General features: G+C 43.3%; 1 protein-coding gene across 1 annotated transcript in view; it reads right to left on the bottom strand.

Annotated features, from left to right (window-relative positions):
- The window catches only part of ANTXR1 (ANTXR cell adhesion molecule 1), a 107,863-nt gene that overhangs the window by 59,633 nt on the left and 22,133 nt on the right, over nt 1-26,097 (bottom strand). Inside the window, exons 9-12 of the mRNA XM_075174666.1 lie at nt 20,452-20,512; nt 17,067-17,165; nt 6,375-6,444; nt 6,004-6,082 (exon numbers count right to left, since the gene is read on the bottom strand). Coding sequence (XP_075030767.1) covers nt 6,004-6,082; nt 6,375-6,444; nt 17,067-17,165; nt 20,452-20,512 — 309 coding nt within the window. The remainder of the gene's footprint in view (nt 1-6,003; nt 6,083-6,374; nt 6,445-17,066; nt 17,166-20,451; nt 20,513-26,097) is intronic.

The following is a 26,097-nucleotide window of genomic DNA, read 5'->3' as shown; positions in this document are numbered from 1 at the left end:
GCTCCTTGACACTCAGAACTGGAGGACCCAGTTGCTAAACAGGTGCCCAGAATACATCCACAAGCCTCAAAGAATGCTTTCAAGGTTAGTCTCCTCCTGAAAGCTCAGTCCAAGCAGTCACAACTGATTCCAAGGGTTGGAGAGAGGAAAGGATTTAAATCCACATTGGATTCTATAGAGAAGAGATTACCTTGTCCAGCAGAACACAGAGGAACAAGCCCAGCTTCTTTCTGAGCCAGTGTGATGCCACAGCCTTAAGGACATTTCTTTAGAAGCAATGCCTTGCCCCTACGTATGCCTGGCCTTTGCAGGCTTCAGTACTCAGGGCTGCCATTTAGCACCTTCTGCCAGCAGCAGAGGTCACCTGGATGTCCCTGCATGGGTTTGCTCTCTTTTGCTTAGGTAACGCAGTAACAACAGAGCCTCATTGCCCTCTATATAGAAGAGAGGATTCTTTCCCCCACGGGGAACTTTCAAATGAAAGAAAAACATTATTTAAAAGGTACAGATATTGAAAAACCAAATTCAGAGAAATAAATCAGTAACTCTCCAAGACAAGCAAGCCAACAGACAAATTCATCAAATACTTCCAGCCAGCTGAGCTTTGTCATACTGGAGATGCTGGCATCTTATCCCCCAGCTAAGCATATAAACAGCACCCTGCCTCCAAACCTTAAGAACACTCTCATTCCAGCCATTCCCCTGTTCTGTTGGGTAGCTGCCAGTGGTGACATAGCCCGGGCCAAATAACACCCTAAATTGCACTCAGGACAGCCCTGTCTTAGTTTAACTGGGTAATATGTAAGTTAGTGGGGAGCAGGATTAAACTTCTGTCTGCAGCCCCTGATTTACACAGTGTTACCCTCTTGCTTCTGTTAGTGGCTTTACCAGAAGCCAGCCAGTAATCCTCAGTCTGGGGTGTGCAGTCAGCAAAACCTTTGAATGAAAAATAGTACTGGCCATCCACAGAGAGGGCATAAGCAAGCTTGATATTTACATGCAGTATCATTCTGCCTTAAGCAAGAGGGTTTCATCTGTGTTCCATAATTCAGTAAAGCAAATGCTTTGCCCAACCACAACAACTCCTGTGTCTGGCCCATTTTTGACAGATAAATGGAAATCACTGCATTCCTCCAACAAGCAAAACCCCTTTTTGTCCACAGAGCTCCTTACTGACATACGGGCCCCTGCCTACTGAGCCCGGCTCTCCAGGGCTGCTGCAGGCACCCTGCGAGGGTGAGCAGGACACAGCCCTCCCAGGTTCTTCCCCCCTGAAGTACATGCCTCTTCTTGCCCTGCACCACTTGGGAATCTGCGGGAGTGTATGCTGCAGCCCCTAACCGCCTGTGGGGATGTGATTAACTGGAGCAGGCTTGCTTTATAATCTCAAAGCAGTGGGTGCAATACCCTGATCTCTCTCCAGCATGCCTTTATTTCCCACTCCTGACAGACAGATATATGCTCCGATACTTTATCTTCTTGAGGGCATCTGGCATTGTCCAGCCAGGTTTCCCATTAGACTTTAGAGCCACCAAAATCAGCAGAAAAGCCAAGGTGGTAACAAACCACAACAAAAGCACTATTCCCGAGGAACTCACGTGAGGGTGGGAGAGGGAAGTCGCATTCACCAAAATAAAAAAATCTCCTCTATTAACCTGGTTCTACCTTTTTTCTTTCTTTCACTCTTCTTTGAGGTGCACTCTGAAAACTGAGCAGTCCCATGCAATTCCACAGCCAATGCTTTTTACCATCTCCAGAAAGTGACAACTCCATCTTTAACTAAAGGCCACCCCGGCATGAGATCGAGGAGTCAAGCTTTGTTCTGACTGATACTTCTTTATGCATCAGACAGACCTTGCATTTGGAGTTTCATTTGTTGGCTAATGTGCCTGAGCAAATTCCGGACTGATACTTACACAAGGGATTTAAAAGGGCCTCCCATGTGTAATCAACTCTCTTGCCTCAAAAAACTCATATTGAAAATCCCGAGGAAGGAAAACAAAATCAAATCTCCAAAGACCTCCTATGGACTGTTTCATACCTCAGGCTTGAAAATAACTGGGTCAACTGAGAAGAATTTTGATTCTTTTTTAAATGGAGATTTTGCTCCACCTGATCCAGCCGAGATCACTTTTATGTGACTGCAAGTCTTCCCAAAATGTACTTTAAAATGGAAATGCTGAAAGATCCTCTGCCACAAAAGCATCTTTACAAGTCTCTCCCACACCTTCTTCTGTTTTCTTTTGTTAAATGAAAAAATCAATTACCTTTCACAGAGAGCAGAGAACTGCAGTGAAGTATCGAGAAAGCCTGGAGACTCACTTTAAAAAACAAGATTTAAGCAGTTCTGGCAATTTTAGTTTGGGAACCTAAACCGGCAATTCCTTGAGTCCCACGGAAAAGGAGGTATAAAAGCATATACAGTCATGCCTGTACTCTGATACTGGAAAGCACAAGCAATTAAGCAAAAGGCAGAATACGACGGAACCCATGCAGTTTAATTTCTGACACCCCTTGCACTTTTTTTTGGGCTGCAAACCTTGAAGCCTGCCACATTTCAGGAAGCAGAAAGCTAGGGAATACAAGAAGTCCCTCAAAGCACAAAGGCCACCTGCAGTCCACGCAAGTGGATTCCAAAGTGCCCAGATTTGAAAGCATAGGTAGAAGCTTCTAAGGCTGTTTTAGCTGTATGTATGACTCCTTTAAACGAAACAAAAAAACCCCAAACCCCAACCAGTGTTCAAACAGTGAGGTCTAATTTGGTGTTGACAGATTTCACAAGTAGTATCACCTAACGCTGGAAAGTGAGATGTATTTAAGTGTCTCTCAGACTAAGAAGGAGATTAAGTCGGTCATTACGTATGCCTTCATTCCTAACCTTCCCACATTTTCTCCCCCCTTGAAGTGCTGTAGCAGATTTTACACCTCAAGGGGAAAAAGTGCAAATAATTACTTCAGTTAGGCAATATGGGCTCAAGTAAAAGCTCTGTCTGTTCCCAGAGGGAGTCAGTTTATACTGGAGACGTATGTGCATTATTGCATTCAGAGACACAAAACTGTGACATTTCCTAAAGGGGACAAGTGCACAGAACACTTTCTGCCACGCATTCAGTATTTGAATATGAAGGCAGTATAGTCTGCGAAAAGCACTTTTAACTGGCAACCTCACAAAAATGACGGCACTGGGCAAGGCAAAAAATCTCAGTATCCCATTTTCAGCAGCTGGCACTCGGTGTTAGAAAACACAATGTGAGCACAGGAGTACTAAGCGCTCTTCCCTCCTCGCTTCTGGCAATCGCAGGAGTCAGGCCTTGCTGAGTTACAGCAGTGAAGCCGCGATGCGCTTCTAGAAAAGGCAAAGGCTTTGATTCCTTGTTTCTCTCCAAAAAGTGACCTGTCTAAGATCAAAAGACTTCTAAACTTCTTTTAGAGTTTTCACTGCTCAATAAAACTGACATTTACTTAGCTGCCTCGTTCCTAGGAGTCTTTAGATATTAAATAAAGGTCGGGACCTAGGCTAGTATAAAATAGCTTTGCCCTATTAACCTATGAGAAACTGGCCCAATTTCCTTACTATGAAAACCTACACTAAAATTTTGCCAGCAGGGTGATAAAAAAAGCTTATTAGATAGTTCAGCATTTAGGCTCTATCTGTCCTGATCTTCAAATACCTGCATTCATAACTTAGGAGTCAAAGTCTGACTGACTTTTCTGACTGTTCATTTTTGGTCTTTTACTTGCTGGGAATGTAGCTGTCTGCTTCAGCTATGCTTCTTAATTGAATTTTCTTCCCTGGATTACCTCCAGAGAGTCCTTGAAAATGGGTAGTTCATAGAACAGGACAGGCATTGTTTATAGGGAAAATGGGATATTTGCTGATTATTTATATGTCGCATAGGAAGGTTTTGTTGTGGAGCTACATAAGAAAATAAAGAAATGGTAAAGCTTATCAGGCCGTCAAGCTGCTCGCTTTGTTCCTTCTCCCATTAAATAGCCATTTCTGCAGAGCAGTGAGATTGGGGTTCAAGGCATTTGCATCAAAGCGAGTGTGGGGCTGCCATGTTAAGTCACTGTCGATTGCCATCTGGGAAGCTTTTTGAAGAAAACACTCCAGACCTCTTTCCAAACCTGATCATTTCTGAAACACAGCACAGAGAGGAAACCCAAAGCACTGATTGCTAGTTTGCACACAGGGAAGAAAACCTTAGTTTTTTCCCTGCTTGTTACCATCGCTTCATTCCACAGCTTTCTGACTATTCCACTTTGGCTGTGGATCTTCAAACAGACCTAACTTTCAGGTCTGAAGTCAATTAAACAAGTCATTTGGTGCACATTTTGTACATGGGTATTTCCAGGACTGGAGCCCTTGTAACCTTAATTAAAGAGAGGCCCGTAGTCTCAGTAAACAGTTTCATTTTTAAAAAGAACTTGAAAAAAATAAACACTACTACAATGACAAAATGCCTGTTTACCCAGGAGAAGCTTCCTCGATTAGTGAAGCCTGCGATATAATTTTCAAAGCGGCCACTGAATGTCGCTGCGTTTAGGTTTGGAAGTAGGATCTGGGTTTGAATTCTGGCTGCTTAGCTGCGATGCAAATCCAGTTTCGCAGTCTGGAGGCATCAGAGTTATAGGTGCTGCCATGAAGCATAGGCATTTTTGAAAGTTTCCTTACAGCTATTAAAACGATAGAAAAGGAACAGATATTTCATCTCCTACAACCTAGAAACAATAATTCTATCCCCGGAAGAAAGCATATCAGGAAGGAATAATTTTTCTCTAAAAATTCTTTGCCAGGTCTCGCCTCATATGAACAAAACATAGGAAAATATTCCTGTAATTTGCTGACAGTGAGCAAAGAGAACTTGAACCAAAAAATTCCCTTCTTTTAAGGCATAAGGAGGTCTTTGTAAGTTTTGGAATATAACCCCTCATGTAAGCTCTGAAAACTGTCTCTCCATACAATCTTATCCTTGTTGAATAAGTATTGAGATCAAGTGACACAAAAGACTTTTCTCATCTTGTGCATCAGCCTTTGTGGGCCACAAAAGACTGCTGGTAATCCGATGTTATACAACTTAGCCTTTCACTTATTCTGAACAGAAACATGATGTGCCTTTACTGGATAGGGATAAAAGCAGGCCGTGGACAGATTTTCAAGTCTTTCTGGCGAGACTACTCTGGTTTCCCAAAAAATGGTTTAAGTCAGTACATGGGAGAAGTAAAGCAGCGCCTCAACCATTCCCTATACAGAAGATAGGTCTTCCCACAGATTAATAAAGCTGAATATACTGAAGCATGAAGTTCTGAACTCAAAGTGAATTCCTCCACTACCTCCTTCAGCGCAAGTCATTTCACGCTCTATTCCCAACAGCCGTTACTTAGAAGAAGCAGCATCTTCAGCAATACCATGAATTATAAATACCATGAATACTATGAATTTCATCGTCTTTTGCCTGGTTCCACCAGAGACTGAGTGCAGCAATTCACTACTGGCAACAAAGGACACCAGCTATAAGCCAGCTTCTTCAGTGGAGAAACCCCCACATTTTTTTGGCAACCATACCGGTTTCCAGACAAAGGGTGTGATCACAACTGCCATATGCCTTTCACAATGAGCAGCGCCATTGCTGTAGAGGAAACAGACGAGCTAACGAAGCCAGCAGACTTGCTTCTTGTCCACTGCGCAGTGGACAAGCAGGCACAGACGCCTCCAGACCACTGGCTGCTAGTCCTGTTCTGGTCTGCATCCCACAGCAGATACGGAGTCTCGGGTGTTTACTGAAGACTCAAGAGCTTTGCCACGTTATGGTGACACATGATACACAAAATGTCACGTTACCACACTCACAAGCTCACCTTCAAAAGTATGAAACAGGTCCTTCGCACCCCAGCCTTGGAAGCCCTAATACCACAGTAACAAACATCTGTTGTTAAGTACCACCACATCTGTTGTTAAGTACCACCATCCTACTGAATCATTTTAGGCACATCAAAACTTACACAGTGTGTGCTGGAGATGATGACGGAGCTAGAGATGAAGCTCAGACCATCGTTCATACTGACTTGGAGAGCTGCTTCCCTGGAAAAAACCACAAGAAACAAATCAGGCCAGATAGTCCACAATCCTCTACTAGATAATATCCTCTGGAACCTGGGCTCTTGATGCACAGAATAGCCTTTTGCACAGGTTAATTCACCCTGCTGGTGCACTCTCTCCCCTGTGCTCCAATGCACACCTGCCAATTAACCCAACAAGCACAAGAGACAATGTCAGAATTAGATGCACGTAAGAACAACAGAATACAGTGAGATGATGCAGACTCATTTTCCCACAGGCAAAATAAATATTTGAGTACGTAGGAAAAACATACATGCCAACTTCTCGTAGCACAGGTGCTGGGCAGAGTAAGTAAGTATCTTCCACTACAAAAGGCTTCTCATCTGGAAAAAAGAAATATTGGGATTTATTACCTGGTCCATAATACAGGCCTTAAAGACCAAGCTTAAATAATGTTTTTCCTCACTCTTGATACATAAACAAGATCAAATGCTGCATGAAGGATAAAAAGCTCCTGCACAGCAGTTGTTCCAAGGTAACTATAGGCATGCTTTTAGCCCATGGAGTTACAGGGTAAATACAAGGTAACAGCAGATACCCTGCACCTCAGGACAAAAAAGAATTCAACACTTAGCATTAACCCCCTGAGAAAGATGGGGAAGTGTGGCAGCTGACCCTCCTTCCTCATTTCTTTGTAGAGCCCTCGTGAAAACTGTCTTGTTTTCAGACTGTCACAGCTCTCTGTCATGCCCACTGTGAAACTCCATTCCACAAAGCTCCTTGTGCCACCGTTCCTACAAAAGGGCTGAGGACTACCTGCCCCTGCGGAGCTGAATGCCTCAGGGCAATCGGAAGCCCCGCGCCGCCTGTCACCCACGTCGCACGCAGCACCCTCGCCATTCCTACAGCTGCTCCATGCTGCTGAAGTCTATCACGCCACACATCCAAACCGCACCAAAACTGAAGATACAAAGCTTTTTGAATGGTCAGAGTAAGTTATCACAGCCACTCTATACAGGAGACCAGATGGAGTTGCAACAGATATAATTCAAAATAGCTGGGTTAAGAAAATTGTATATTATGGAAAGCTTTGCACTTCAAGGCAGACTTGTCTGAATCTAAATTAAACCTTCCAACCTAAATTATACCATGGTTTTAAAAGTGGAGTGAGAAAAATTATCAATAGGCAATTGCCTGGGAAACACGAACATCAGCTAATACTCTTTTGTTGTAGACTTACATCCGAACTTTACACCATCTCTCTGGTGACCAGAGAGATGGGGATCCCAAGGAACTTCCCAGCCCACTTGCCAGCTGACTAGAGATCGGGCAGGTTGGCAGAAAACCAGGCAGACAGGCTGGGTGGTTTTTGTTTTTTGGACTGGAAACCACACATTCCTGCAGAAGGGGTTGATTCTGCTGAATCAGCATTTTCCAGAAGCACGTCACTGCATCAGAAAGCTTTCTACCAGCTGTGCTTATAACCATCTCTAGGGCCTTCTATAGAGATGCTTATAGACCTGAAATGAGCTGTTACCAAATATTACCAGCTTCCTAGAATTTTCCAGTTAAAATTTTCATTCTGTTTGAAAGCCCCTCCTCTCCTGACAGATTCCTTCCCCTTCTCCTCTCAAACCTGTAGGTTTCAAATCTCATCTTCAATCCAAATCTTGAATCTTATCTCTATATACTGCAAGGTGGAAGAGACCTTCATTCTATGGGGCCGTATTGAAAGAGGAGTACAATTCATCACCACCTTGCTTTGCTATTTCAAACACAGACAGCAAACCTGGGGTCTCTAACCATCCAAAGTCTCTTCACAAGTGCATAGTGCACTTAACTTTCCGGGGTACACGTAACACTGGCAACGTGAAAGCAAGGTTACAGTATTCAGTGCATCACTGACAGGGAATGGAAAGGAGCAAAGATAAAAGTTTAACCAAATCGTTTAGCAATCTAAGCTATTCTGACTGTCTGGTCTTTTGTTTTTGAGGAAACTCGTGCAAGTTACAATTCCACTTAAGGTGCCAGTGGGAAGAGGAAAAGCCATGAAGAGACACAAGCCAAAGAGAATGTGGCAACCTTCTCTAAAGTAATTTCTGCATCAGCTGTGAGCCTTGTTCCTTCTTCACTGAGCCGCCAAGATAAATTTGTTCACATGGATGGTGTCTAATAATGATTAGGGCAACAGCAGCAGAGCACTAGTGATCCTGGCCCCATTCTCAGTGGTTAGCTCAGCAGGGTTCACTCAGAAGCAGGGTCACACAGCGCATTTTACTACAGTGGATGAGGCATAAAGACAAGAGATACAGACTGCAAGAGCTTGTCCCCTCATTCAGAAGTCAAGCATTCTTTCCCAGACATTCCTAAAAGAGAGGTTTCCACTGAATACAAAATTTTAGAAAGCAGTAATATTGCTCTAGTAATTCCTATCACACATTATAATCCCTGTTTCATACCAATGTATTTCTTTGCTTTGGCAGCAATATAAAAGATTATTTCCTCAAGCAGGTTAGGAAATGTTTATTTTTTACACTCCATTAAAAAAAATGAAATGGTAATGAAAAGTTGTAGCCTTCCCTGAAGTTCTCCTTATGTTTCCAGCTTCCAGCAAGTCCCATGCCTACATACACACACTTGAATTTTTGGGTTACCCACAGCAGTTATTTTATTAAGGACTGTTTGACACAGGCAAACAGCTGAAAGTGAAACATTTTAGCCAGCCATATGGTTTTCAAAGACAGGCTTCGCTTCTGCATCATGGCTCACCTACTGAAAGCAGTCTTCAAGCTTCTGTGATCTCTCTAGATCCCTGCTCCTGCTGTTGGCCTGGAAAGTACCACATTATCGCTCTTTTCCCACAGCCTCAGTGCAAGAACACATACGAACATTTCCACTACGCTAAACATTAGGAGCAGATGTTTTCAGCACAGAGTATTCCTTTGCTAGCCCCATACTATCTAGAAGATTACTTCCTCATTAAAAGCGAGGCGGACAGACAACAGGCATTTAAAACATGCAATGCAGTGATACAGTGCACATCCCTCACTTCCTATCGCCTACAGCACAGGCACTGGATTTATGGTGAGCTTGCATCATATACAGGCACTCAGTTTTGCAATGGAGTTACCAAATCAAACCAGCAGCATTTCCCACTTTGCACAAGCAAGGCAGATGCACAGTGGTGGCGAATCTGGCCCTACAGTTCTGTTCTCACCCTGATTTATGAAGGTATCATTAACTCCCATAAATTTATGACATTGTCTCAGCACACACATGCCAAGAGAATGAAGGCCAATGTCTTGTTTTCTCCTTTGCTAACACTGGCAGCAAAGGCCAAGGAATTCTCCATGCCAGCATTCACTAAAACAAAAGCTGGCTTAATTTTGCAAGGCCTTTTACTTAGATCTCATTAGCTTTTTGTTTCTCTTTCTCTCCCTTCCCACCCCCAACTCGCATTAAAGTCTATGCCTCTCTAGAAAGTTTATCAGACTCAGAGTCCCAAGAGGGGACTCATGGCTGGCCAGGCTGGCTACAGGGAGAAATTATTTTGTTTGGAGAATGTTTGTGTTTCACCACAAAAATGAGTGACTATTTTCCTTTGCTCTAAACAAAAGAAGATCCATTTGGTTTGCATAACTCTGGCCATCTGACTCCTTCCTGGAAAACTTACATCGGGAAACCAAACAAAACAACACTTCTCATCTGCTATTGCATCTGTATCTGCAGGATGCATTTGAAAGAACGCCGCTTTTCGCGACTGCTACAGAAAAAACTTGCTGTATTCCTGCGCAGTAAGAGACGGGCCCGAATGCTCCCAAACTCTAGATCTCGTGCCAACAATCTGAATTTTGTGGTTTGGACTCCTCTCAGCTGACAGTACTAGTGGAAGAGCTGTGGAAGGCGGGGGGCGGAGCGCTCGACTCGATGTCGCTGACTTTGCTGCCCAGGAAGTGATTTCTGTTCTCGGCTGGGCCGCTAGCCGGCTGTGTAACCGTGAAGAAATCCCTTTGCCTCCTTTGACAATTTTATAGAAAGAATGCCCAGGCCTTGATCGCATCTCGGACACCAACCAAGGGCAGAGCTTGGACATCTTCAGGAAATATTGCAATGCCTCACTTTTGAGAAAGTCCGCCCACAGTAATGGGCACAATTTGCTCTTTACCTATGCACCTCTAATCACTCCATCAAGCAAAATAAGATTCTCACTGTATAAAACCCTCCACAGGACACTGCACTCACGGGCAACTAAAACTAGTCAGTCCTGAGGCGTAAGCCATTCAGAGCAGTGTGCAGAAATGGAGAAGGGTCAAACATCTCACAAAAATACATCTGTTTTCTGTGGATGCCCTTTCAACAAGGTACTTTCTACTACTGCTCAAATTCCTGTAATTCGCTACCCAGCATTGCTACACCTTTTAACAACTATCTGTAGCCTGTAAAATCTATTATTCCCAGCATTAGTGAACAGTTTCTTTTGCCATTAGCAGGGTGTAACCTTTTGGCAAGCCAACCATAATAATAAAAGCCTCAACATATGCATGATGTTTTAAGACAGAAGAGCAAACCTCAATAAAATAGACGTACAAAAACCCAAAGAAGGTGACCAAGACAGATCGTAGTACTTTCTTTTAGCCACATAACCAAGCCAAAATTAGCAGCCTTTTCTTTGGTTAATGGTTCATCCAAGAACCAACTGGCATACTGAAAACTCACTGCAAAGATCCCGTACAGAAGGGTTTAAGAAAACACAACATTTTCAAATTGCCACCGCAATATCGCAAGTGCTGATTGTTGGGCTCGCAATATCAGCAATATTTTAGTCCAGAAAATTCTGCAAAAGCTGTTTGCCAAACTTCCCATATATCACAGACTAACAATTTCCTTCTGTTATCCCTGTATTTATGATTTGCGTTCAACTAAAGTAAGTCTCAGAAAACACTTTAACCTTGTCTTCTGTTACTGCAGGAGAGAAGACTCTGGTCTGTTAGACTAGTACAGCTAAATTGGGGGTGGGAGTCTGGCTGCTCTCACATAAGACTCCCTCAGAACAGCTGTGCTAAGGCGGCTGTTCTCTGTACCTCAGCCCACTCGAGATGGGTAGCCCTGAGCCGTTGTGAGCCTGAGCACTTCCACTGTCCCTTTGTCACCTCAGATAAGGCAAAATAGCTCCATAATTCTCTGCACCGCCTACTAAAACACAATCTCTGTTCATCCTGGCTGACTCCTCCTCTTATGCCACTCCTTGTGACAACTCTGCTAACAAAGTTTTTATTTCAAACCCATTTTGTGGGGAGATAGGAATGTAGAAAGACACTGGAACACTCTCTGAGCTAGAGAAACTGCCTGCAAGAAAGACCCATAAATAAGAAATGTTTTGTTAATGCTGTAATGAAAACCACATTGAGATCACGCTATAATTGCTCTGCTTTGTGTAGGGACACATGAGCTTTGAATGCCAAAGCCATTCAGAGCAGAGTTAGGGGATGGGGGGGGGAAGAAACAGATAAGCACAGAACAATGATATCACATTCATAACAATCTCTAGATGGAGAGAAGGGATCTGGAAGGAATCGCTTTTCCTCTGATGGGTTCATCTGCTGTGCATACAATTCTGTTCAACAAGCACACATAGCTTCAAGACTACTAATAGAACTTGGCAAAGTACACGCTATTAATTTGCTCATGCTCAGGAGAGCAGCACACGCTGCAGTACAACGGGGTCACTCCCAGGCAGGAGTCTTGGTCTAGCACTGCAACAGCTCCGCTCCAATCTCAGAGCCGTTACCATAAGCTCCATCAGGCTTATTTGCAGATATACTAATGTCACAGCGAGAGACCATCTTGGTCCCCCAGCAGCATACAGTATAAGTAAGTGAGCTTGGTAAAGCTCCACATTGCACAGAGATCCTCCTCCTCACTCAGCTCAAGTTTGCCGACTGCTCTGTGCTTCTTCCTCCACACTCGGCCTGGACAGCTGCAGAGAAGTCTGCTGCAGGTAAATGCAGAGTAATCCTGTTATCAAGTTCCTACACTGCAATTTGTTGGAGGCTAGGAGAGCATTTGAGGAAAGTGTGACCATTTCTCCTGTTTTCATATTCTTTGTCAAGCAATGACTTGGGCCACCCTTCAGAATAGGATGCCAAGCTCACCTTGGTGTATGTTTTCACCCAGGAAAAATTAGAGGCATACGTCGTGTCCTTCGTAAAGGTCACACTCCCAAAAACACCTGACGGAGTCTGTACACAGTGATGGACATTCTCTAGTACCACAGTGGAAAGAGGGAAAAGCTACTATAAGAGAATAAAAGGAAAAGATTCAGAGGAGGGTTAAAGCGACATGATCAAGTGGGAAATCAGGGATTAGAGTGTCAAACTGCAAAGTAAAACGTTCCTGTGCTAAGAGTGACCAGGCTGTGAGAAAGTAAAGACGACATCACAAAAAAAGTACTGTGCTGCCAGGAAAAAGGAAAGACGGGGAAAATGAAGAAGCCTGCTACGCTTTAAAAACAGAAGACAATTTTTAGAAGGCATTTGTTAGGCAGTTTTGGGATACAGTTCCCTATACAGCTCACTCTCTGCCGATACCTGGCAAAGTCCTACTCCCACTCTCTTTGCCTCATTTTCCCTTGCTTCTGGTACTCAGTGCTGAAACAAAAATCAGGCTAGTTTGTGCAAAGGATCAGTTTTGGCCAAGCGTCCAGAGCATTCACTAGAATGCAAAAGATCTAGCCCCACCTCTGCTGTGGTGCATGCTGTTTCCTCACCAATCTTTCATCTCTCTATTCAGTTTTAAATTGCCTAGGACAGAGCTCGCCTCTATGCCCAGAACTGTCTTTGCCGGATCCTGCACAATCTGGGCAGACAAAGACATTTTAGCACCATAAAGCAGTCATAAGTCATCGCACTGTATAATTACTTTTAACTCTGTGCAGTCTGAAACCAATTCTCCTAGGTCCTGCTGCTGGCAGAAGACACCCAGCTGCTGAACATGCATCTGATTACAGTTCTCCTCAGCCAAATATTCTTCATGGTTTCTACAGATGTTCCTCTTTTTTATCCCATAGCTATGAACTTTATGAGACGATGCTCTCTTCACCTGCCACTCTTCTCTGCCAATAATCCCAATAAAAATCTATTAGCTCATGCCCTTAACCTCAGCAAGTCCTAGCTATGCTGGTCTACGTCTCATCTGGGATAATTTAAGGTTTCGGGAACTGTTGACTTAGTGTTATCTTTAAAAATACCTCCCTCCCTGATACAATCAGAGGCTGAGAGGTTTCAAGCAAACAAAAACAGCTGAGCTTATCCAGTCTCCATAAGGCTTCCATAAAATTCTCATTCCGTTAACTCTTAAGTTAAGCTGTTTGCAGTTAAGTGCCACAAAGGCACACTGAGAACGCCGGCTGGAGCTGCAGGTTCCAGTAAAGCAAAACACCGAGATACATTCTCACATAGAGCAACTTAAACTTAACAGAGCTGTGCCAGTTCCCACCAGGAGAGACTCGGGTTTGAGAACATTGATGAGCAACCGTTGAGTTCCCTCAGTTAAGGAATGGTTTGAACCCAGAAATTGAGTTTGTGGCCTCTTGCTTCCAGGTCACGGCATCAAACAATCTAGTGCTGTGCAAAATGAACTGAGAAGTCTTGGTGGAGTGCCAAGGAGAATAAGCTCACTTTTCACCTATGCATCGATTCAGGACACAATGAATGCATCAGGTCAGAAGGTGGAGAACATATTTGGCCCTTATCCTCATTTCCCACAGTCATTTTGTGGACACAGGAAGACAGCTTCAAACAAAAAAAGCCCATGGGTTGCACTAAGATAAGCTGATCTTTCCTGAAAGCCTCTACCAAATTATGATGACAGACACCATAACAAATTACTCAGCTGGACAAGCAGTCAGCATGCAAAGAGAGAGGAAGGAGACTTCCTCCTCACCCCCACCAACACCAGGTCATAGTGTTCGGGAGTGAGGTAACCCTCGCAAACAGTTCCTGCCATTGGCAACACTGGATGTGTTTGTGTCTCCATAGATGGGACACACTGAATAGCAGACAGCTGATGGATGACGTTCTTAGCTCTGTGAAGACTTTCGGATGTTTCCAGGAATGAAAGCCTTGCTCCAGAGCCAGCCAGCTCTGAGGAAGCTGAGCTGAGAAGCAATTGGGATGCAACGGCAGGTCGCAGCTAGCACAGCCTCAGGTAACAGAGGTAACTTTCAAGCTAATGACAAGAGAGCAAGTAGTCTTCTCTGGAGGAAAAAGTGGAACAGCAAACCAAGTGCTGAAAAGACTTTACATAGGAGAGAAAAGAAGGATAGCATTAATATCACTTCCCTACCGCACAAAGCTGGCAGGAGCAGTAGCTACTTTTACCTTCCATTCAGGCTCAGAGTCCTGTCCTGGACTCGCAGAGCAAAGGGGGCCATAAGAAGGACAATTGTTGGATGGATACGGAGGCAGAAGTGAATGAAGAACAGGCGATCGAGAAAGGAGACCTGCACCAAATCTCTAGCTTCTGAAGAGGTCCCATAAACCAGTAGGAAGAGTACTAGGCTGGGTGTCAGGACATCCGCATGCTCGCCCGCAATAAGCTCACTTGGAGCAGCTACCTTCAGCTCTGTAAATTCAGTTCCGCCGTCTGTAAACCAGGGGTAGTAGAGTTTATTCATTTCATATACAGCTTCCAACGCTTTTTCTCTTCGAGATAGAGATCTATTTTAAAGCTCCTAATAAAAAGTTCAAGTTAAGCCCAAGATCCAAGTTTTTCAGGCCTTCTGAACTCACGCTCAGAGACCTTTGTGCTGCAGCTCTTGAAAGCAATTTATAGAAGAAATGGAAAGCAATTTGGGGAAAATAGAGTAATGATGTCCCTCCATCAAGGAAGGACCAAACCTAGCTCTTATCCCCTCCCACACAGGTTGCAAATCTGGCCCCTGGTGGTCCTAAAACTGAAATGCTGTACACATTGACCCAATCAGTCTTGCTTTAGAGATCATCAACAGCACAAATCTCTCAAAGGATATGTGGCTGAGGGGTGTTCAGGACTTAAAACAAGGCCAGGCCAAGCTACACCACGGTGACACTCCTAAATCTTGCAACTTTCAGGGCTTCTGTCATGCTGAGTGGTGATCTTTAACTCCTATAACTTCTATTATACATATCCATACATTTCTTAGCATAAAATACAACTGCTTGAAAAATCCTCCACTAACTTTTCTCTTGAACTGAAAGTAGCTCCTCCACAAAGTGGAAGTTTTCACCCCAATTATATGTTTGATATGGGACATTCACATTGTAACTGAAAAAAGACAGCAGACATGCAAACTAAGAATGCTACAAACTGTCAGCTTCCAGCAACCAAACCCAAAGGCTTTTGGGTTTGCACCACATGGCTTCAGACTTTTGATGAAAAGAAAACTTCTAAATATTTGAACAGCAATTTCATTTCCATTGGAACCTTCCAGGTGGAGAGAGAAGGGAAGGTTTCCTGCCCAGCTCTAGAGAACTACAGGAGACTTTGTAACACATATGATCCAAACAAAACTTTGGATCTGAACTCTGGGGAGAAACCAAACGTGGTTCAACACCTAAATGCAGCCATGATCCAGGTTTAAGGAGTTCTGGCCACACGTCAGGTTTGGGTCCGATTTTATGGAGCTTAAAAGGAAAAGCATGCATCTGTGGCTGCCTCTGCTATTCTTTTTTGAAAGCCACCTCTCACTTGTTCAGACATCTCCAGCACTTATCTCCGGGCTGCATGGAGATGCCTCCAAAACAGTTAATTCACCATATCCCCCCCACTGCAATGCTTTTACTCGGATCCGTCTCCTTCCCTAGTCCCCCCTCCAGTGCCACCTGCTCCTCCCTGGACACTTAGCCCTCCAGCTTCTGGTCTTCATGTCCTCAACACTCACCATATCTGAATTTAGCAAACATGGAACCACAGCCAGCCAAGCTTTCTGCTTAGTGACACAAGAGTTGGCAATTCCAGAACCTGCCTACTACAGAGGGGGCCAGCATAACAGTACAAAAGCCATTCAGGACAGATTACATACGCTCACTGTCCTATAATCACACCTGCCCTGAATGCTCAGTAGCATTCCTCACAGGGCAAGCAGCCTTAGCAAACTGTTCCCCTGCTCCGAAGAGCAAATTAGACAAATGCTCAAAGCACGAGCAAGTCCAACATTGAGCCATTAGACTTTCACATGTCTAATTCATAGTAGACTAATTCATGCATTTATTTTATACTCAAAACAGTCAGGACCGCCTCCAAAACAATCAGGCAGCTTCTGAACAGATTCCATGTTGATGGAATTCTACTGTCACTGGTGGTATTAGCTATCAGTTATGCTTTCTGGTTTCCTATGTGGGTTTGCAGGCATGACAGATGAGAACAATAGGATCATTAGTTCCTCCAGCTAAATGGCTCTCAGTACACTTCGCAAAAAGACTAGACACTCAGGGTCTAATTTACTTCTCTTACTTTGGTTCTTCTGCCTGGTGAACTCTGTAGAGGAAACATCTTTCCAAGCTGCATCCACAGAAGCACAGAAGCTTTAGCCCCTGCTCCAGTACAGCTTCCAACAATAGTGTTTATTTAGGCTGCATGACCAGGCCTGCTAAGTACCATAAAATACAGGTAAGGAGTGAAACAGATCTGATCGCACTGCATACTTCACCCAGCAAGACACATATACTCTTTACAGGCAAATTTCTTGTCTTCTTGTATTTTGTGCCCTCCACTGCTCAAGCTTATCTATTCACACACTTGCTGTCAGGGTCGCAGTATACAATACCACCAGCAATTTTCCTCTAGGAAAAAAAAAAAATCTCTTCTGCATTCTGCAAATTTAATAGCTCCTCATCCCATAATTATTACCTTCACAGTCGACATATCTGAAGATCCAAAATGTTTTGCAAGCAAATGCCTGCCAGTGCAGAATTGGGGGTGGGGGGGTGGGGAGGGGAGGGGCGGGGGGGGAATCAAAACAGCTTACTGAGAGTAACCGTGTCATTGATCCTGAAACTGCAGAGCACTCTGTCAACATTACGGGCGTGTCGAAATCCGTTTCCTCTCACGACAACCTGAAACGACTCTGTAGCAAAAGAGACAGTAGATTATTGATACATAGCGAGGCAAAGAATGGTCATTTAGACAAGGCATGTAGGTCACAAGTTTTCACTTGAGATCTCTTGAGCTAAAATTTGCAGTTTAACAATTTTTAAATTCAAAAATTGTTAAAAATTCAACTTCCACTCTCTCCCTACCCAATTTCAACTTGAGTTTTTAGAAACAGGAAATAATACACAACAGAAACATTTTAACCGCCATGCAGTGAAAACATTAAGCTTCAGAGGCACTGAGCTTTCCCCTCCCCAGGCTGCCATTTTAAATGGCAGAGAGTTTTGGGTGAAGAAAGGTAGAAGTATCTTTCCATGGAAAGAAAAAAAAATGCTGCAGTGACAGGTAACTTGGAGAAGTTCAAGTGCTATTTTCCCAGGTTACTGCAAAATTGTATCAGTTGCCGTGAGTTTTGTCACATCCTGCCCTACTAGCCTGTACAGTGACCAGGAGTCCCTGGCTGGACTCATCTGCATACAATGACAGGGGATTTCATCAACCGACCAGCTTTCTAGTCTCTAGACAAAGGCTATGATCTCAGAGTCTGCAGGCATTTCTCCAGGTCTTCCTCTTTGCTATTCTTCCAGATCAACTCTACAAGGTCACCGCAAGCTGCGGCACAAGCAGAAACCATCAAGGGCAGTCACCAACACCTGAGCGCTGAACTGAGCAGTCCTTTTTGGAACAAGCAGGGCTGAGCAATGAGATCATATCCTCACAAGTCTTTCAGAACACTCTACCATCCCTTGTTATTCCAACTACTTGACCCTCGTACTGGGAAAGGTTTACAAACTTCCTGCAGCCACCAGCATTAAAACTGCCTTGCCAGGTAAGCACCATTTTCAGACTTTCAGATTTTGAAACAGGGCCATAGTCCCAGAAAAGTTCTGGCAGCAGACATAGGAACTCAAACTCTGCAGTTCCCCATGGTGAAGGAAACAGCCCCCACAATTCCTGTTGCTACCTAGGAGAGGCACTCAGATAATCCCCGCTGATGTTTCGCTGGTGAATGTGGTTTGAACACAAAATGTTTCACTGTCCAAGACAATGCAGGAGTAATCACAGTGCATCAGAAACACCACCCTGGTTTTAAAATTCCCAGGAGCAACAAGGAACCTAGTTTTTGCAGATCCAAAGTTTTCCCCTTGCACTTTACAGTCCCCATCTTCTTTCATCTCCCTTAACAACTCACACACTGTACTTGTCAAAAAAAGCAGATTTGCTCTGGAATCTGGGCTCTTTTCCAGGTCGCACTCATTTACAGCCAAGTTGCAAATCATCCCACCACATCTAGCCAGGGAAGCTGCCTCGCAGGGCCATTATGTGTTGTCCAAGAGCATTTGGGAAGAATGGGGGAGAAGAGCTCTGTTCTGGAGTGCGGGGGCTGATGAATACTTAAGAGAAATCACAGAAGTCTCAACTGCTGGGGAATGAGAGTTCAAGCACAGTCAAAGAACAGCATATCAATGATGTCAGATTAACCACAGGGACCCTGTCTCTGCTTGAGACTGAAATGAACAGATACAGTATGCACCCTGCATGTCTGTACTGATGCAAAACCAAACCATCAAGAAACCGGCATTTCAGAATGATGTTTGCTGCTGAAATTCATTACTCAACTGTCTGGAACCAGTCTGCAGCACAACAGTGGCCCTCAGGTAACACGGAGCCCTCATGTTCTCTCCTTCCAAAAAAAAAAAAAGGAAAAAAAAAGCAAAAACCGCCACCACTCTTCAAGGATGTGCACAGAAACAAGTAACCACGAAGTATCAGAGCTATACCTGCAAAAATTTATTTTAAAAAAAATACACTAATGCACATAACTTTCATATTCAATGGCACTTTCATTAGTCTCAAAGTCCTAAGTGATTAAGTTAGCTGCAGTTCGAGAGCAATGGAGTATTTGCCCAAACTCAGAGATGAGGCCTTGAATTGAGCATCTAAATAACTGTTGGCATTTTTCAAGGTTAACATTGCTTGTCTTGTGAAGTACTGGCCAAATTCCAATGTGAACGGTTTATGTAAAACCCTTCTACATTTCCTCTCAGCTGGCTCTGCTGGATACAGTTGTACATTACTCCTACATTCTCATTAAGATACAATGAACGGGAGTGATAAGATGTATAAGCAACTGACAAGCATATTAGAAAGCGGTAAAGATGGTTATAAATGGTGGTGGTAAGTCATCTTCTGACTTATGACATGACATAAGCATCACTGTTTATCACTTACATCATTATGTAAATATATCTTTTAAAAAATCTGTAAGTGTGTAAAGTGGGTCTGAATGTTCATACAATTTAATTTCCTTTCCCAAGCATTTATGGAACTTGCACTATTCACTATTTCAGAGACTGTCATGACAACAATCATCTACCACACTAAGGTAGACAGAGCCCTGTTTTGGAGCCTTTTTTAACAAAGGAACTATTTAAGTGGCCAGTTAAAATGAGAAGTAGATGACTAAGTACTAGAATTCATGTCAATTATAGCAGCCTGGCTTCTTAAAAAAACAAAACTACTGTAGTGCACACATGGAATGCAAAACTGGTGCCCGGTACTTCTTGAGCATTTAGCCCGGTGTCTTGGATCTCCTTGGAAAAGACGACTACCTATATATGTTTAGGTATACAGGCAGTTGCTCCAGGAACAGGAGATGCAGAAAGGATGATTAAAGCAGCTGTTTTGGAAGTGAAAACAAAGAAGTAATGATAACTGGCTTTCTGACGATAACTGATTCACACAACTCAGCTGAACGATGTTTAAATTCTAGCCCTCTCAGTCACTTATCAACCCTAAATGCCTAAGAAATGTTCAAAGAATATTAGAAGCCTTTAGATCAAAGTGTGCTCACCTGACTTTCTTGCTAGTTTCTTAAGAAGCACTTCCCTCAACAATCCTGAGATGGTGAATTTGCAAAACTCTAAACTTAACCACAAAGTCTTATTTTCTGATTTGGTTTGTAATTTTGCAGCGCATCTACTTCAAGTTTGGCACAGTCCAAGTAAGACAGACTGGTTTGACTGAAAAACAGGCAAAATGGTAAAATTCAAGCCTTTTCTGTAAGAAAATGCCATTTGACATCACTTGGCAGAAACGGGAAATGTGTAAGCTACTGTAAAATTAAAAAGAAATTAACCAAAAAAGCAAAAGACGTAGCTCCAGTTAATTAGTTCCTTTTGCACTCTCCAGCAATTACAGATGGACAGAAAGATGTATTTTAGGCAACATGAACAACTAGGGCCTCAGTTTATACTTACCCCCTGCACATATACTGGAAGGCTCTGCTGCCAGAATTTCTATACAGGATTTCTTCAAAATCTAAAAGAGAGAAAAAATGTCATGAAGTATCTCAGACTTGTTTCTATAGAAACACAAATCTGAAAGTGTGAGACAAGTGAGAACACGTGAATGCACTTGTTATCACGTAAATGCTTAACTCAACATTGCACTTTGCATTCATGTCACAATTATGCCATCTTAGATTTTCACTTTAAACCAACCACACCAGTGTCATTGCTCTTCCACAGCAAGCTATTGCTGTGGAGGAAGGCAACGGATGCCGATGCTCTCCAGTATCTCAGCACAAGCTTGCCTTTGTCTGTAGTACAAGTTATTATGCAGACTATGATCCGTAACAACTAAGGTGCACCCTGAAGGGTTAGCAAGGCAACGTCATTGCCCTCCCTTTGTACGACAAAGATAACCTATTTTTTCTCCAAAATCATGGCTCTCTGCCTCAAATACCTCCCTCCCCAAAATTATTCTGAAGCCCAAAACTCCAAGTAAAATGTCACAAGTTTAAGCTAAGCCGTTTACCTTTGCATTAAAACATCCTAGGAATATCTACCCAGCCACTTCTCAAGTCTCAGTACAGGGGTTCAAACTTCTTAAGTTTTTAATCTGATCTATGAGAATATACCCGAGTGCATCCTTAAAGTTGCACTGTGATTGCAAATCAGGATGTACGGACAATTGCTCTTTACTTAAACCAAACTTAAATTAAGTAGTATATCTTCATAAGAGTTGGCACTGCCTTTAACCACTTGATATGTAGACAGTGATTTACACAAACACTTCAGCATCAGGCTTGGCAGACTGCTGGCAAGGCACGAGGAGCATACTAGAGTTTGACACTGTGCCATATGGTGCTAAAATTGCTCAAGCTGTTATTTGCATGCAGCAGCCTTTCCCCTGCTCTGAAGACCAACTCAAATTCTTCACTGCACCCAGTCAGCAAACTTGTGATAGTGTCCGTAAGCCCCTGTGAGAACGGCAGCAGTGACCGAGAGCTGTGGGTGTTCAGCACTGGGCTGAGCAGCCCCTAGACGAGGTAAAAAAAAAAAAAGAAAGTAAAAAAAATAAAATCAAAATTTAGGTCAGCTCCAAGAGGCAAGTAAATGTCAGCCAAGCATCATGACTCAAATCCAACATGAAAATTATTTTCCCAACTTTAAATTGAAACATCTGTAAGGAAAGAACAGCAACCAATACAATAAATTCTGTACGAAAAAGATAATCTATTTTTTCTCCAAAATCATAGCTCTCTGCCTCAAATACCTAATTGCAAAAGGTACAGATAGAGCCATTTTTTAACACTTTTAAACAAACGTTTGAGTTACTCAGAAGCAGGGCTGAGACTGAAAGAGTACCAAGGGACTGAAGGAACCAGGACCGTCTGAGCTGCCGGCAGCCTGACAAGTGAGGAGAAAGAAGATTTGCAGGAACAAGGTTATACAGGAACTGTCAAGTGGAAAAAAAGAGAAAGTCAACAGTTGAGAACAAAACTGAAAAGCACTAGAAGAATTTGAAAGGCCGAATAAGGAAAATACACAACAATTAAAGAGGACTGTAAGAACACTCTTCCAAAGTATCCATCTGCAGCTATCCATCCATCCACCCGTCTCCTGTCAGTCCTCTACTACCTGCCCCTTACTCATTCCAGGTACTGCTTCTCTGAAGACATAGCATTTTTCTCCCAAAGTGACCGCCAGGGCTAATGAGCACAACTAATAGTTGATGTTTTTCCAAGTATTTTTTCCTCTCCACTGAAAAATGTCTCATTTCAGAAGAGAATCTTTTCACATTTTTCCAAATTGCCCCTTAGATTCTGTTCCCCTCTCCCTCAGCATCCCCAAAAGTTTTAATACATATTTCTTCTCCTCATTGCCTTTCAGCACTGAAGTGAAAGAGGAGAAGTAGGCAAATGAGTTGGAGAACAAATGCAGGAAAAATACAATCAATACTTTCATTTTTTAAAAAATCAAGTAAAACCTCACATGATTAAGTTTGAAATTCATGACTTCTATTCAGTCATTCGCAAACATTCATGCTGTAAGCCAACTCGGATGGGGGGGATGGGTGGGTGGGTGGAATAGCAGGTGTCTCAATTAGATGATGCAGAGCTCCCTTCCAGTCAAATCCAATCCATTTACATGACTATAAAAAGCTGGCCTTAATGGCTTTTTACAGCGCCAACTTCAATATTTACTTTGATTTAGAATAATAATAAGTTTCCAATGCTCCAAGCACCCACCCTAACTTAAAGTAAAAATCAGGCAGCAGTAACTATTGCAAAAGAATTCCTTTATGTCTCTTCCTCGTCATAAAAATAAATTCAAAAAGAACTTCAACATATTCAGCGTAAAGATTTCACCAAATCTTCTGTTCTTTCATTTCCTGAGGACTGCACAGCCTTGTGTGGGCTGTAGGTGCACTTCATTCACTGCGGGCTGGCTCCCCAGGAAAGCAAAATAACATGCAAGAGTGGTGACGCAATCTCCCAGCTGAGTGCCTATAAACCGCTCCAACAGCGTACATGGGAGAACTGACTCCACATCCTCATTTTCATTGGGAGAACTACAACAGTTCTGGTTTGCTTGGTAACTAACTGCAGGCCTCAAGGCAGCTTGCCTTGGCATCCATGCAGACAAGTATTTGAAGCACGTGCTGGCTCTTGGTGAGGAAGCATCCCATTGTCTTTAACAGCACACGCTTAATGACCAAGCTCACATTCCCAAATCAGTCTCCTGTTGTACTCTATGGGGCTCCAATTACGCTCCAGCTTCACACAGGCTCCTGGGAGGATCTCTTGTTAATATCTGTTGACATGCCAAATAAAAAATGCAACACATCCTTGTGGAAGCATGGCTTCATTTGTCACAGTTACCTCTACCAGGACAGAACCGAATTTAGCACTACCTGTGACTAATGTAGCCTTCTACCAGGCAATGCATTAAAGGCCAAGAGCCAGGAGAGGCCCTGCAGGTCACCTGGGCCCTTTTAGAAGCAAAGGGAAGAAGGGGAGTGAAAAATCTGCAGCTGCTGGAAGCTTTCATTTGGTATTCTGGTCCACAAGCATGCAGACAGATTACTTCACCACAGCAGCTGCATGTTTCTTACAAATTTTTTTCACCAAATTTGGGAATTCTAATTAGCAAACAGGATGCTGAAGTTTAAGAGAAGGTTACTGCCTAATCAGCGCTAGTGTGAATGACCTTCAGTCTGAGGCTAGGTACTTACTATCAAGCTCTGTTGAATTACTAAATAACAAAGCCTGTTGCCAATTACATAACAGTAATTTATTTATGAAGTGTTTCCCATCCAATAATATCTGCATGAGCTAAATAAAATAAATATACTTAAGTCCTTTTTAAAGATGCATTTGGGGGAAAGAAAGAAGTAGAAAGCGTGGTCATATACCACTAAAAGTAATGAGAAACACTACAGTTGAGACTGGGAGTTCACACCCTCTACTTTAGATGGGTAAGCTAGCTACCCAAGCCAGGAGGCTTGAGTTGTTGACTTTCTCTTCAGCCTATGTAGAAAGCCTGGCTCTGACAAAAGACAGATTCAGAGTATCTATGTGAAGCTCCTGCTCTGAATTGCCCTCTGAAGATCCCACCCTTCCTTACCGGCTGCAGAAGCTTAAAGAGCCCAGCTTGCTGACCCTGGGCAATGTGCATGTAAAGCTCAGACTACACGTTAGCAGTAAGGCAGACAGTTGACTCAGAAATTGTGTGTACAATACAGATTTTGCACATACAGGACGTGCCTTGCAAAGGAAGTAACTTTCATCTCTCTCCCACATTCACGGAGTCTCAGGCCCTCTCCCTGCACTAGGGAACATACAGTTTATCTATTTGCAGGTGAAGTTTGAACAACCTGCTCAGGATGAGTACATAAAAGCATCACGTTTCTCATACTTCATCTATCAGACTTACATCAAGTTCTTCCAAAAGTTACCACGCTACACATATCCAGGACTGCAGTTTGCCCCAGAAAACATTTGTGTAACAAAAGTATTCGGAGACAGTATATTTCCAAGCTAAAAGTTCTTGCGGCGAAGGATTACATTGAACTGCCATATCAATTCTAAAAGCTGAGGCAAGACCTGAAAAATACTGAGGGTAGGTAGACACCATTGCAAGATGATCCGAAAGGAGTACAGAGGAAATTAAACTTAAAAGGATGAATCATTTGCACAACTTATACAGATAGAAGACAGTCCCACAAACTAGTTCATAATACTTCATTTCTCAGACATCACAACAGCTTCATGAGGCTTCTTGCAGCTGACTCAGAGAATCCTTTCTAAGGGGCCCACCATTACATCTCTATTTGAGACAAGCTCCGAGCTAGTGCCACTGTTTAACACACGGCAAGGATCAGGGAGTATTCTTGTGCCAAGCAACTGCTCTTTCAGTCAGTTTCTGTCACAGGCTCAAAGCAAAGCAATGACAGGATCTCATCCTGACTTTCACGTTGCTTCATGTTCCATTGTCTCCAGCACTCCTACCAAAGACATACTGAGCAGGAGATGAAGTTGAGTTTCAGGTTTTCCTTCGAAGATTTGCTCCATTTTTCTTTAAATTGACAGGTTATGATCTGCAGAAATTTTGCACAGCAAAGAAAAATTTAATAAATTACTTCAGTTCTTTCCATTTGTCTCCCAGCTTACGGCAATCAGATGTCTGTTTCTCTACCAGATTCCTCCCTCCTATCAAACTCAAAATCCCCATTAAACATGGGAGAAGCTGAAGTTTTAGCAGTGGCTTTTTCACGACGAGGGAGACAAAGCAATTGGTTTGCTTAATAAAAAAGTCACATTGGAACTCACACGAGAAAAAGGACCAAAACCTACAGTGCACTGAGCGCCTTTAGCTCCCACTTTAAGAATCACATTTTTAAGCATGACTTCAGCATGGGACTGCATTTTCAGCTCTATCAGGCACAGCCTGAATAGCTTGGTGGTGCTTAGTGGGAGACAGCCCTCCTCTGAAAGCACAGAGCAGATCTCCCCGCAGCTGCTAACTCAAAACTTGCTGGCTCCCACAGGAAAGGAAGGGCAGGTGTGCTGAAACATTTGCAGACCCACCACCCTGAACATCTTTGCTCAGCAGATGTAGAGGCCCAGCGGAGGCCAGCCTCAAGCTCCACCACTCCCAGCTCCCACTCTCTTCCTCATTCCAGAGGAACTTCTAAGTCTACCGCCTCTGCATACACAGAGGGTCAAAAAAGATCTACTCCTCAGGACAAGGGGAGGAGGGAAGAGTCAGGCCGCCTCAGTAGGAATACAGGGCAGTCCACACCAAATCACTGCAGACCAGAACAAACCCAGGTCTTTACATCTCTAGAGCGATTTCCAACACTAATCTCCCCCAGGCTCATCATTTTATCTTTGCTTCCCCTGTTACATCAAGCAGCAGCTAGTAGCCTAACCAATCCCCTCTACACTTGGCTGAGCATCCTTGCTATACCAACTCTTACACGGGAATTGAAAGCAGCTTCCAAATCTCACGGCTCTTTCAACATTAAAATGCTGTCCCGTGAACACAAATGCGTTCTTTGTTTGCTCAAAGACAGAGGTGCTTTGCAAGGACAATAAAAGAAGGAACGAGGGAGCT

Source organism: Calonectris borealis, chromosome 27 (assembly GCF_964195595.1).
Source record: "Calonectris borealis chromosome 27, bCalBor7.hap1.2, whole genome shotgun sequence".
In the NCBI taxonomy this organism is placed as follows: Eukaryota; Metazoa; Chordata; class Aves; order Procellariiformes; family Procellariidae; genus Calonectris; species Calonectris borealis.
This window is presented reverse-complemented; position numbering and strand designations above follow the sequence as displayed.